This window comes from Drosophila eugracilis, unplaced genomic scaffold (genome assembly GCF_018153835.1).
Source record: "Drosophila eugracilis isolate 14026-0451.02 unplaced genomic scaffold, ASM1815383v1 contig_2167, whole genome shotgun sequence".
Classification (NCBI taxonomy): Eukaryota; Metazoa; Arthropoda; class Insecta; order Diptera; family Drosophilidae; genus Drosophila; species Drosophila eugracilis.
This window is the reverse complement of record NW_024573052.1, coordinates 811,680-824,828: the sequence shown is the minus strand read 5'-3', so window position 1 is coordinate 824,828 and position 13,149 is coordinate 811,680. Positions and strand designations below refer to the sequence as shown.

The window sequence follows — 13,149 nt, the reverse complement described above, 5'->3', positions numbered from 1 at the left end:
ACGAAAAAAGGACACAACTCTGTTGAAAGATGAGAAGAGAACATACAAAGGCAAACTAATCACAAATATATTTTTACGTGTATATTGGGTATCTTTTATTTCGTGAGTTGTTGCAAAAACACAAAGTCAAACTCAAGTCTGGCAATGGATATTTACAAAATCGCTTTCCGTTGGCTACGCTAGTTGATGTGAACATAACTTAGAGCCGAGAGTTGTAAATGCAAAATGGTTAGAACGACGAACACAAGGATGAAGCGCGGCGGCCAGGAGCTTGTTAACTGTTAAACTAAACTAAGGCTTACGATCTAGGGCTTGAGGATTACACAGGGCGACGAATTGAGCCGGTGGCCTTAGGGTCTAAAAAATAAAAGGGCAAAGGCAGCTTTAAGCTTCCTTCCTTACTATTCTTTAGTTTTTTTTTTTGCTTGCTTATCCAATGGAACGGCAAAATTCGTAAATTAATTTTGGCTTGGTAAAAGTCGTTTGTGTATGTGTGTGTATATATGGCGCTTAAAGCTAGGAGCGAGGGAAGTGGGAATAGGATCAGAATCTTGATCCTTTAGCAATAGGAGCCAATCAGGCTAATGGACATCGATTCCGATATGGGATCCGGCGCAGAGATCGGTTTCCAGTACAACCAATTGTAGCTGACTGTAAGCATAGAGATTTAGTAAAAACAAATTCCACGTTAAGGGGAAATCCCAAATTCTAAATTCATTTAGTATTGGCTATCTGTAAAACATTTCCACTATCAAAAACGAATTGAAAAAAAGAAAAACAAACAAAACTGGTAAAACTTATCACAGAACTTTTGTTGAATCAGAAATGATGTCACTGTTCAATAAGCTCAGTATAGCAATTATCAATTTGATATATCCCATATATAGAAGATTACCATCTTCTTATCCTCATATTGTCCCTAGACTTCCCCTTAAATAAAGACCAAATGGATAATACTTACGCACAAAGGACTGGGTAAGTCGCAAAGACAGGGTGCGACAGCGGTGCCGGCACTCACTAGTGGGTCGCAGGATGATGAACCGCGTGCCCACCGCCTGGTGAACGTACACATTTGGGCACTCCGTCTCTGGTAAAGTGTAGGCCGGTGCCTGGGCAGTATCGATGGCCACATAACGCTCCAAGGCCACGCCCATGCTGGGCAAACGGGTTGGCCGGGCGAAAATGGGCCGCAAAAGTCGAGCGGGCAGCATTCGATTGCAGCGCCAAAGATTGTGCGCCTGCTGGGTCCAGCTGCTGTTGAACTGCCCAAAGAGATCCTCGAGATTGTGCACATCCTGGTTGGTGGAATGCACACGGTAAGCATCGCGCTGGAAGATCTGATGATTGCTGGCATAGATGTTGTAAAACTGGCTTAAATCAATGGCCTCCTGCTGGCTGCTTCGGAAGGCATAGGGCGAGCCCTCCGGCTGATGGCACTTCTGGTGGTTTTCGGGCGGCTGGCCATCTTCGCACTCCTCACCCTCAAGCCAGACGCTCTCCACATCGGCACATGGACCACAGCTAAGATCCTCTAGCTGGAAAAACGGATTGCCCATCAAACAGGACTCGTCGTAGAGCTCGGTAAGTTGTGGAAATCGTTGGATCAGCGGCATGGTCATCCGTCTCCACATTCGCATCCCGGGATAGACCATGGCTTGGACCACGCGCTCCTGGTGTCCACCGGTGGAGCTGGTCGTCTCATATCGGTAGGCAGCCACACAGAGGGACACTAGTGTCAAATAGAACAACCAACACAGAATCTGGCGTCGCCTGTCCAATAGATGGTGCAGTACCTCCAGCTTGAGGTAGGCCATCAAAGGGGCGGGAGGTGTGACGCCCGTCTGCCAGTTGCGCTGTCGGAAATACTGGAACAGCACATAGTTGTCGAAGCTCAGAGATCGGACCCCATATTGTTGATCTGCCAGGCGGCGCAGTTGACGCACTGCACCGGAATATCGCTGCAAGACCTGCTGGCGACTCAATTGCACAAAGTTCAGGTCGTAGTCCTCCGGATCTTCCATCGCACTCTTCGGGTCACATAAACAATGGGGATGTGAATCCCTTTTGTGTGTTTGCGGTCGTCTTAGTTTTTAGTTATTGGAAAATATGCTTTCCGGAGATCTTTATCGTTAATTTCCAGCACAAAGCATATTAGTTTTTTAATTTTGTTTTTTCCTTAACCAGTGTTACCAATTGGGACGGTAAAACCGAAATACCAAGCACAGTGCAAGCTTGATAAAGTAAACAATACAAAGGTTGTTTATTCTAAGGAAATGCAGAACTCACAAAATGTATAAATTATTTTAAATATATTTAATATGTCTAGCTTATAAGATAAAACTGTTAATAATTAATAGTTAATTAACTATAAAAACATTTTTAATTTCTCCAATATACTGAATATAATATTTTGAAGAAAATACCAAAACATACCGACTATCGAAATATATCGACCTAGGGTCATTATTGTTTTGGTTTTTTTTGTGTAATGATAACAATAATAAATATAAATAATTGATAAAATAACTATTAGATGTGAATCCATAGAACAAAGAAAGTATGGGAAACTACGAGAAACTGGATAGCAATGTCCAGTCCCGTGTTGTGGATGAACTGTCCACTGAAGAAGATGGGAAATGGGGCCTGCGAACTTTGATCTGCTGGAGTGTTCTGTTGTCCTCTTTGTTGTGCCTTTCCCTCGGGTTCATCAGCCTGGGTATTATGGGACTTCAGGCCAAGAGATTAAACCCAGTTGGGCAGCGATTGGTGTGCTATTACGCCAGCGATGGAATCCACAATCTCAGCCTATTAAATATTCCCGGCGATCTATGCACCCACATAAACATCGGACCCGCTAGTTTGGATAATGGCACCATATTCCTGTCAGATTCCTTGATTCAGGTGCTGCAGAACGACAGTCGGTCTTTTCGGACTGCTCATCCGCACGTTCACCTGCTTCTTTGGATCGGAGGAGCCGACAGTGGAGTGCAATTTGCACGTATGGTTGCGAATCATGCGATGCGCAAAGTGTTCCTCCGTTCCCTTCGGGAGATACTGCGCACCTATCCCAGTTTAGATGGCATCGATCTAGACTGGGAGTTCCCGAGTGCCTATGACCGGGAGCGGATGCATCTCTCGCAGTTGCTCTACGAGATTAGGACGGAGTGGCGACGCGAAAAGCGTACAAATGATATTCTCTCACTGGCGGTGGCTGCACCGGAGGGAATCGCCTTTTATGCATACGACATCCGAGAATTGAATCTTTACGCGGACTATGTGAATCTGATGGCGTATGATTTCCACTTTTATCGCGAGGATACGCCCTTTACGGGGTTGAATGCCCCACTTTATGCCCGGTCTCAAGAACGTTCCCTGATGGCCACGTTCAACATCAACTACACCGTTCAGTGGTGGCTAAAAAGCGGTCTGGAGCCACAAAGATTGGTAGTCGGTCTGCCCACCTATGGACATTCCTTCACGTAGGTAGCACTTAAGTCCTGATCATGAATCCATCTTTAACTTCACTATCTTTTGCCCACAAAACAGCTTGGTTAATCCCCTAAACCAGAGGATTGGAGCGCCTGCTTCGGGTTATGGCAAATGCGGGAAATTGGGCTTCACTACACTTTCGGAAACATGCGAGTGCGCCTCGAAGTACTTTAAACCCACTCTATATTATGATGCTGAGACCTGTTCTCCATACTTAAGCGCTCTGCAAGAGTGGATCTCCTACGAAAATCAAACGAGTATCGCCTGCAAGGCCAACTATGTAAAGTCTCTGAATTTGGGAGGCGTCATGGTCTTCTCTCTGAACAGCGATGACCTCAAGAATGTATGCAGCTATTTGCCAAACTCAAAGTACAACCAGAAGCCAGTATTCCCTCTAACCCAGGCCATCAAGGAAGCCCTCCGGGAAACGCTGTGATTACTCTGTATTAAATGATATTTGATTTATTTGCAAAAGGCTGTTGCTGTTGCTGCTGTGTCGTCACAACCGCCTAACAAACTGCTCGGAACAGAAACAGTTTTGTACATAGTCATAGACGATAACTTTATGTGTGTATATATATATATATATAGTTTAAATTAAATTATCACAATCGATCAATTCATAATATAACTAGAAAATTTCAACATACGCAAATCATAAATATATACTCGCATGTACATGTGTGGTGGATGTTTTTGGAGGATAGGGAAGTGGAAGTGGATTCCCCAGACCGGATTCGTATCGCTTGTGGTTAATCGATAGGTAGAATATGTATGTATATATATAAAGCATAATACACTGCAACTGGGAATGGGAGACGGACATGGGGGAACGTTACGGTGGCCACGTTCGCCGCAGACATGGCAACTCGGGCAGGGAGACGATCCTGCGCTCCGGCAATCATGTCTGCTTCGGCGGCCGTTGCAGATTGGGAGGCGGGGCGGCCAGCAGTTCGTCAATTTGCAGCTTGTATGCCGCCTTCAGCTCGGTCAGGTCTAGCTCCAGTTCCTCTGTGCGTTCTACCTTCTCGCCGTACATCTGGAGCAAAGCGTCATAGCGATGCTGTAGGTCCTCGTATCCCTTCTCCATGACCTCGTACACTTGCAGTTTTTCCTTCATCTGATTAAGATAGACAGAATAATATATCACAAACCGTTTTCACTAAAGAAACCACTCCTACCATTTCCAGTTCGATGGTCAGATTGGATATCTCCCCATCGAGAACGCTTCGTTCGGCTTGCAGGCGCGATAGCTCCCACTGCAAATGGGTTAGCTCTCCATCGCGCTGCTTTAACAAGGCCTGTAGGTGTTCAAAGGTGCTGGTGTTGGCTGCCAGGAAGCTCAGGTGCACGCCTTGGATGATTCCAGATGGCTGGCGGCCCGAGTTGGAAGCGCAATCAAGATCGTCCTGCATTTAATAATAATATGTTCATTAAAAAAGATTTTCCATTTGAAGGCCTGGAGAAAATTACCGCCTGCCAGTCGATGATACCGCCAAGGGCCTCCTCGTTGGAGCCACTGTCATCCGCCAGACTAAGTGGTGGCGAGGAGCGTAATGGAACCTGAGATTTCGGCAGCTGCATTTGCAACTGTGGCTGCAACTCGCTGCTGGCCTTCACCGCCTCCACGGTGAGCAGGCTAGGCTGTTTGCCTTGCTCAGATTCCGCTTTCTGTCGCTGACACTGAAGCTCCAGATTCGCAATTTGCTCCTCCTGCTGCTTTACCTTTTCCTGCAGCAAGCTAAGTTGCCTGTCGTTCAAAAAATATATCGAATTAAAATGAAGAAGTTGGGGAAATATAGAAAGACCCACTTTTGGAAATCGTTCTCTTTGGTCTCCGCCTCCAGATTATGCTGGCGTAGTGCCATCTTGGCAGCCTCCGCCTCCATCAGCGCACTGGACAACTTTTCCTCTAGCAGACCACAACGAGTGCGCAATAGCTCCTGCTTCTCACCCTGCACGGATTCCAGTTGCTGCAGGGAACGCAGCTGCACTTGCGAGTCATCTAGCTTCTGGAGCAACTGCTGTTCCTCGCGATTCCAGCCGGCGGAGCGCTGGTCTAGGGTGCGCTGTAGCGACTCGATTTGTCGGATTAGCGGCGTGGTGGTGGCGCCCAGTTCTTGAGTAGAGCTTTCCGCTCGGAGCTCAGCGGCTTCTAGGCGACGCAATAACTGGCGGTTCTCCTCGCGCAGCTGCTGCTCCCTTCTGGCCAGATTGTGCTCGGCCAGACGCAGTTTCTCGCGCAAATCAGACACTTGCTGCACGTACTCCTGCTGCTCGGCACGAAGACTGTCTTGCTCTTGACGCGTGCGGTTTTTTAGATCACCTTTTAGTCCATCGAAGCTGGCTTGCAGGGCAGCCAACCTAGATTGAAGATCTTCGATGCGGCTGCGGCCCTCGGCATTCTCTTCGTCCACCCGTTTCTTCTCCGCCGTCATCCGGCAAACCGCTTCGATCTGAGTTCGCTCCATCTCTTCTTTTGCGGCTAGGGATTTTTTCAAACGTTCAGATTCGCTGGACAGCAACGAGATCTGCTCGCCGTTCTTTTTCAGCAGCGTGTCCGAGGTCTTCTCCTTGGCGCGTAGCTTCTTGATAATCGTCGACTGCTGCAGGATCTCCTTTGACAGCTTCTCGCCCTCGGACTGCAGGCCGGCGATCATCTCATTACACTCGGCCAGCTCATCCTTGGGTATCTTGTTTTGCAGTTCATCGCGAAGGGTCTTCATTTGTATGCGCAGGGCATCGCGTTCACGGATGCTGGCCTGAAACTTCTTCTCCAGTGCCGACAGACGCTGCACAGCATCCGCCGCATCTGGACTGTTGGCGCTATTGGCTGCCGCCTCAACACGAGCACGCAGCTCCTGGTTCCGCTCTAGCAGTTCGCCATTCTGGCGCTCCGATTGCAGCAATCGTTGCTCTCGCGCCTCAATTACTTGGTTCAGTTCGCTAATGCGCTGCACAAGCTTGTCCAGCTCCGACTGAGAATCCTCCGACAGCAGCGAGATCTCTGAGGGTTCGCGGTGGTGACCCTTGGCCTTCAGACCCACCTTGCCGCCCGCGAGCTCTTTGAACTTTTGCGGGCTGGTGCGTGTGGTGGTGCTGTTGGTGCTGGAGTCGCCATTAGGATTCGAGATGATCTCGATGTCTGAGGAGGTGGACGAATAGCTTTGATCCACAACATCTGCCTTCGCAGGGGCGGGTGACTTGCCCTTGTGGCTCATCTGTAGCTGGATATCTTCGAAGCTCTGTGTGGAATCGGAGTCGGCATTGCCGGCTGCCTGGATATCGCTTAAGACCAGAGCCTTCATGGTTTTGGTGGAGTCTGCATAGGGAAAGGAAGGTTAAGAAGTGTATGGCAAAATGAGGCCTTTAATACCCACCATTCAGGTGATCCTCCATGTGACGCTCCAGCTGCGTGCCCTCGTCATCATCATCATCCTCGCCATCGCCCTCGGCATTGTCGGATGTATCATCGTTGCTGGCTATGATCACAATACTGTCGGGCAAAGATGGTTCCGTGTCAGGCGACATCTCCATTTCGCTGGCTGTGGTGGCCGTAATGAGTTCGAGCGAGGACTCGGACATACGTTTAGCCACCGAGGGCTCATCGCCGCTGGGTGAAATGGGTGAAGTCGGGGAGGAGAGCAGATCCACTGAATCCGAGGTGGCTGACTGGCGTTTGCCGTAGGCAGCGCTTCCCGGAACGGAAGTGGGCGTGGGCGGAATGGTGACCATTTCGTTGGCATGCGGATTGTCAAAGAATGTGGGCGTGTCCGAGGCGGGCGTGGCAGCTGAACCCGGCGCCTCCGCTGATGAGTTGTTACCAGATGTTGTACCACTTTCCCCCGCGACTCCAGAGACCGGTGAGTCCTTCTCCACCGACTTGCTGTCATCATCCTGAATGTCCAGCGCCTCAATAAGCACTGTTTTGGCTTTTTCGAACCAGCTCATGGTGGTTGTGGATGTGGAATCCCAAGCCCAATTGCCACAGTATCAATATTGTTGACGTCGCCGCAGTCGATTAACGAATAGATTCCTAGTCCAGATCCCACTCCTGCTGCTCCTGCTGCAATCGCCTGCTCCTCGGGAGGCTCATGCAAATCCCAGGTTGTTTGCGTGATGCCGATTTCCTTATTTTAGATCCAATTGGAATTGTGTTTTCAACAATCCAACTCAGCCCCGATAAGTCCTATCGGTTGTCGATAACTTGCCTGTGTGACCGTCTGCGACTACTACAGTGCAAGCTCGGTAAAGAAACCACAAACTCTTAATATCTTTTGCATTTCGAAACAACAAATTTACGTTTTGGAAATCCACGTTGTTTTTAAACATATATTCACAGTAATTGGATCTAGTTAATAAGAACCAAATTCAAAATGCCAGAATATAAAGAATTTGCGTACAGAAAAAGCATGGTCTACTTGACCGGTTCCGTACAATAAATAGATTCGAAAAGACTGTTATAGTTACGCTCACAATAAAATAAAATGAAAATTAAATAAAATTTGTGTACTATGTAATATAGTCATTTATTAAACGCCCTCATTTAACTTAAATATGTATATTAATAGAATTCAAAAATACCTTAAAACAATAATAAACCAAAATGGTTCGTGTCCTCGCTAGACAGCTAGGTAATACCACCACCATTCTTATTAGAATACCAGCCGACAATCGATTGGGTATCCAATTGGACTAACGCCTCTGTTGATATCGAGAAACTCTTTTAATGTAATGTATAAAAAAATAAAAAAAATATGAAAAACGGTCATTTAAATTGAGAGTGTAATCAAGGCAGATTGGGCAGCAGCGTCGTGTCGCGTCACACCTATTTTTTAGTCGGCGAGAGCAGCAGTAGCGTACCGCGTAGCGTTTTGGACGGGATTAGGAGCAGGAGCAGCTAGTAGCCATCATTCAGCAATCAGCAGTGAGCAGTGAGCAGTGAACAGTGTGCAGCGGAATTCAGAATCCCGAATTCCGAATACCGATTAACCAAAATCCCGGAATCAGGAGGCGCAGCAATAATAACGGGGCAGCAACAATAACAATCGCGATTCAACTACGCACCGATTAACGCCCGACCAACCGCCTGCCCTCCCCCGTCCTTGCCACCCCTACGCGCCCCCCTGGCCACCGACAACTCGACACCTCGCCCCCACGGCTCCCCCCCTTCGAGCACCCGCACTTTTGGCACCAACACAGAGGCACAGCGACACCAAAACACACTCACACACACACTTATCATCCGAGCGACAAAAAACCGACCGCATTTATCATCCGCACATCGCAAATCGCACATCGCATTGTTTGCTATTGTTGTCTGCTCCGTTTTGCACGCGAAGGAGCAGACAAAGAGGACGCGCCGAGGAGCAGGAGAAGTGGGAGACGACGGTGTGGGAGAGGAGTGGAGGAGGACAAAGGACCGGCTCCCAGGTATAACCATCATCTATGGGTCAAAAGGCGAGCACACCGGCGACCAGTGGCCAGCAGAGCCCACGCTCTAGGACATTTTCAAGCAGTTCGACAGGAGCCGCCGATCCCGCACAGCAATCATCGAACTCCGGGCAGAATCGCGGTGGCAATGACGCCACCGGCCAGGGTTTCAATCTGCTGCGCACACTACCTGGCCTGCAGGTGTATCACAACCAGAACTCCACGTCCATTGACCGACAGCGGGCGCGGAGTCTAAGCTCTGTGCCCGATATCCAGCAGCAGGCGCAGCAGCAGCAACAGGGATCGATCACATCGTCCGGCAGCAGTCCGCATTCGCATCCACATGCCGCACATGGACATCCAACCGTTGGTGTCTCCGTCTCCGTGTCCGGCAATGCCAATGTGAACAGCAACAGCAGCTTCCCGGTGGCCGGGAACAACAATGGATCCGCCACACAGCCCTACATGCAGCAAAGACGCACCCTCGGCGATTCCATAAGGGTGAGTGGGGCTTCCTGGGGAGATTATTTACCTATGTATCTATAGGAACTCACTAGGCCATTGAATATGTATTCTATTTTGTTCAGTATTTGAATAATCCAAAGGTCAAACGGGGTTAGTAAGTAAGGTAACTTTGGTTTGTGGATCTTTTCCCAAGATTCCTATACCTTATAGTCTGGCTTTAATTGGATCTAAAATAAAATACATTTAAAGTTCTTAAAGTTGTTTAACACATCATAGAGTATTCCAAAGTTCATGTTTAACGAAAACTTCTCTCAATCAAATTTGATAGAAACAAGAGTAAATATAACGTATACGTTAAATCCATAATTAGTATCAATTAGATATAAGATATTAGAGTTATGATTATGTGAGTGATACAAATGATTTGTTTATAACAAATAGTAAGCATATATATATATATATATAAATATTTACTGATTTCTTATATCTAATCATTCACCTTCTTATAATACCCTATCTCTTGCCATTCCCCAATTTCAGGACATGTCAATGACCGGCGGCAATATCGCCGAGAGCATCGCCCTGGCCGCTTCCGCCACGTCCGCCAATGGGATCGGTCGTGTCTACACGGCCACCTCGCTTCCATCGCACATTTGGTCCTTTAATGGTAAGCATTCGTTCCATTCCAAGGTGTAAATCTAATCCCTAGGTTCAGCTTTCTATAAACCCATCCAATTCCTCGAATAATTACAGGTATCAAGTGCCCCGTTTGCAATAAGTTTGTGTTGCCGGACGACATTGAATGCCATTTAGTCATGTGCCTAACGAAACCGCGACTTTCATATAACGGTATGTAGTTTATATATCACCGATTTCCCAGAATCTCTATATTTATATTATTCAAATGCATTGGACATTTTAGAGGATGTGTTGTCGGACGCCAAGGGCGAGTGCGTCATCTGCCTTGAAGACCTGAGTCCTGGAGACACCATCGCCCGTCTGCCATGTCTCTGCATATATCACAAAGGGTGAGTTTAAACTATAACTAGGGGATGTATTTAAGATCGTTTAAGTATATAGTTAGTAGGAATACACTCTGTGTAAAGATATTATTAAGATTTATTACAAAGTTATTAATAGTTAGTTTCACTTTGTAAATTATCTATGAAGCTAAGTTGTAAATCTGCATATTTAGGGATTTAGTAGGTATCTTATCTTTAAAGTAATCATAAAATTTACCCTTCAAGAGGAAAGAAGAGAAGGAACTACCACAAATATCCAATAGCCACAAAGCGAAATGAAAAGCGAGGAGAACAAAGAGTCAATAATGGAAAATTGAGGAGTGTCTTAGTTTGAATTTTACACTCACCTCACCCCTTTTTTTTTTTGGGGTAATAAATTTAAAAATAAGTATGTTCACATAATGGGGGGGTTGCATTTCTCTACTAAATGTCAGAGGGCTAATTACATTTCGTCTGTTTTCTGTCTCTCCATTTCCCCCTCACATAGATGCATCGACCGTTGGTTTGAGGTGAATCGCTCCTGTCCCGAGCATCCTGGAGATTAGTAATCCTTGCCAGGTAAGCCCTCTAATTGGCATGTTTTGACTGTTCGGCTGGTAACAAGTAACGGGCATTAATCAGTTGCCTTACCAGCTGGTAGTGCCACTCGATTATAATGGGACTCACATTACGTTTACTTTTTTGTAGAGCTCGCCGAGTTGTTTGTGTGGTGCATTATGCAAGCGGGGTGGGGGTTATGGAGCAGGAATGGAACTGGAACTGGAACTGGCCAGCTGGATGCGGTGCAATGAAGGGTCTAATCTCTGGGTTGGGACGGATATCCCAGGCCCAGTGACCAAACACATAGCACGTATGTATGATTTTGAAACATGATATAGTTTATGCCTAATTTTCATTATTTTCCAGCTGTTCATCACCGCGACTAGCTGTAGCTAGACCACAAGGAGCGTAGAGCGTAGAGCGAAGAGCGTTTAGGATAAGGGATTGGGGGAGAGGCTATGCCACAAAATGCTGATCTAAAGAATCGATCATTTGACCTACCGACCGACCGACCGATCGACTGCTGATGGAACCCAAAAACACACACAAATCAATTGAAACAAATAAATTTACAATGCTAAACTGGCAAATTAATAATAATAATAATAAAAAAATACAAAAATAATGATAAAGTTAAATGAAAAAGATATAAGTAACGAATCAACCAACCCACAAAAACTACAACATGAAGAAACAACCAGAAGATTTAGATGATGACGGAAGGAGTGTAAAGCGAAGCAACCAACCAACCAACAAAAGAATGTCAACCAATGTGATGTTAAATTTTATATTTTGTACTATGGATAATGATGTAATTGTAATTGTAATGTATATGTATGTATTTATTATTTTAAACAGGACTAAAATAGGATAAACACAAGCGTAAGGAGAACACACACAAACACACACCACACACAGAAAATAACAATAACAAATACTATTAATAATTATGCTAAATTAGAAAACAAACGAAAAACGAAAGGCAAAGCAACCAAAAACAAAAAAAACAAAACATTTAATAAGATTGAAAAGTAACGAAGATAGAAAACGATTCTCCCCCATTTTTTGGTGTTCCTTAAGATTTGTTTAACAATCCTTAATCGCTATCAATTTTTTTTGTGTTTATCCATTAGTTATGGCTAGTTATATATTTAAATTATTGTAATTTTGTATACCCATGTTTGTTATCAACATTTTGTTTGTGTTTTTGTTTAAACAAAAAAAAAAAACAGTTTTTTAAATTGACAGAAATCGAATGAGAAATATTTGAAATATTCGCCACTATTTGTAATTTGTCAATGTGAAGTTCTGGTCAAACGAAAGCTGAAGACAAATCTGATTGTAATTTTTTTTTTTTTTTATTATTTGTCGACAGCTTCGAAACGGCCATAAATCCGATATCCACAGAGACAATCTAAGCTGGTTATAAACGATAAGCGAATCAGAATATTAAGAAAAACCCAACTGAGTGCAGCTGCTGATGTATCGTTTACAATTGGCTTTGGTCCTGTGAAGCTGTGCGTTTATTATCATTAATATGATTATTGATTACTGATTATTGTATGTAAAAATGACTACCCATTATGTTTACTATCCTTGCTCATCGATATATATCCGGATCGCAGCGAAGATTGCATCGATGATCCGCCAAAGTTTCCTTAGCAACCGAAGCAGCCGAACAGCAGCGACGGCGGCAGCACGTAAGAACTATTTTGTAAATGATATACTTTAATGTACTGTACAGATATACACCCCATACACCATGCATATATATATATATATATATAGAACGTTATATATGTATATTATATATATATATAAAATTGTAACTGTATAACTATAGCGTTGCATTGAGCGATTGAGGATACAACTGATTTCACTCCAAAAGTAAACGACAAAATAAAAGCTAAAAAAAATAAAAACTAAAATCTAAAAAAAAAAACCTAAGATTTGAAGGCAAATTTCCATATTGGTTATATTTGAGAAATGGTTTTTTGTATCCCGATGGCGAAATTGGTAACTAATCGAAAGAAAAAAACAGAAAAATACAAAAATATTTGAACTTTTATAACCAACCAAAGCGAATAGAGCAAATAAAAAACGATTAGGCTAACAATTGTCAAGTAAAACGGAGTAAAAATCGAGAAGAACTTTAGAAAATAAATGAGTGATTATATATACCACAACAGTCTTACTCTCT

The 13,149-nt window shown here is 44.8% G+C and overlaps 4 protein-coding genes across 4 annotated transcripts; 2 read left to right on the top strand and 2 right to left on the bottom strand.

Annotated features, from left to right (window-relative positions):
* Positions 1-43: 43 nt before the first annotated feature.
* Positions 44-2,189, bottom strand: LOC108103709. The gene is made up of 2 exons (XM_017209306.2): positions 962-2,189; positions 44-651 (listed from the first exon to the last, which is right to left on the bottom strand). The coding sequence occupies exons 1-2, from the start codon at positions 2,019-2,021 to the stop codon at positions 560-562; spliced, it is 1,152 nt and encodes a 383-aa protein (XP_017064795.1). The 5' UTR covers positions 2,022-2,189; the 3' UTR covers positions 44-559.
* Positions 2,190-2,459: 270 nt separating this feature from the next.
* LOC108103707 (chitinase-3-like protein 2) lies at positions 2,460-4,167 on the top strand. Its single transcript, XM_017209303.1, has 2 exons — positions 2,460-3,479; positions 3,547-4,167. The coding sequence occupies exons 1-2, from the start codon at positions 2,560-2,562 to the stop codon at positions 3,923-3,925; spliced, it is 1,299 nt and encodes a 432-aa protein (XP_017064792.1). The 5' UTR covers positions 2,460-2,559; the 3' UTR covers positions 3,926-4,167.
* LOC108103706 (TATA element modulatory factor) lies at positions 3,926-7,719 on the bottom strand. The gene is made up of 5 exons (XM_017209302.1): positions 6,870-7,719; positions 5,302-6,811; positions 4,963-5,239; positions 4,671-4,898; positions 3,926-4,609 (listed from the first exon to the last, which is right to left on the bottom strand). The coding sequence occupies exons 1-5, from the start codon at positions 7,438-7,440 to the stop codon at positions 4,391-4,393; spliced, it is 2,805 nt and encodes a 934-aa protein (XP_017064791.1). The 5' UTR covers positions 7,441-7,719; the 3' UTR covers positions 3,926-4,390.
* A 438-nt stretch (positions 7,720-8,157) lies between these two features.
* LOC108103688 (E3 ubiquitin-protein ligase znrf2) lies at positions 8,158-13,135 on the top strand. The gene is made up of 8 exons (XM_017209278.2): positions 8,158-8,220; positions 8,288-9,423; positions 9,928-10,054; positions 10,141-10,236; positions 10,310-10,415; positions 10,897-10,967; positions 11,097-11,259; positions 11,316-13,135. Exons 2-6 carry the CDS (start codon positions 8,938-8,940, stop codon positions 10,952-10,954), a joined length of 873 nt encoding a protein of 290 aa, XP_017064767.1. The 5' UTR covers positions 8,158-8,220; positions 8,288-8,937; the 3' UTR covers positions 10,955-10,967; positions 11,097-11,259; positions 11,316-13,135.
* The last annotated feature ends 14 nt before the right edge of the window (positions 13,136-13,149 follow it).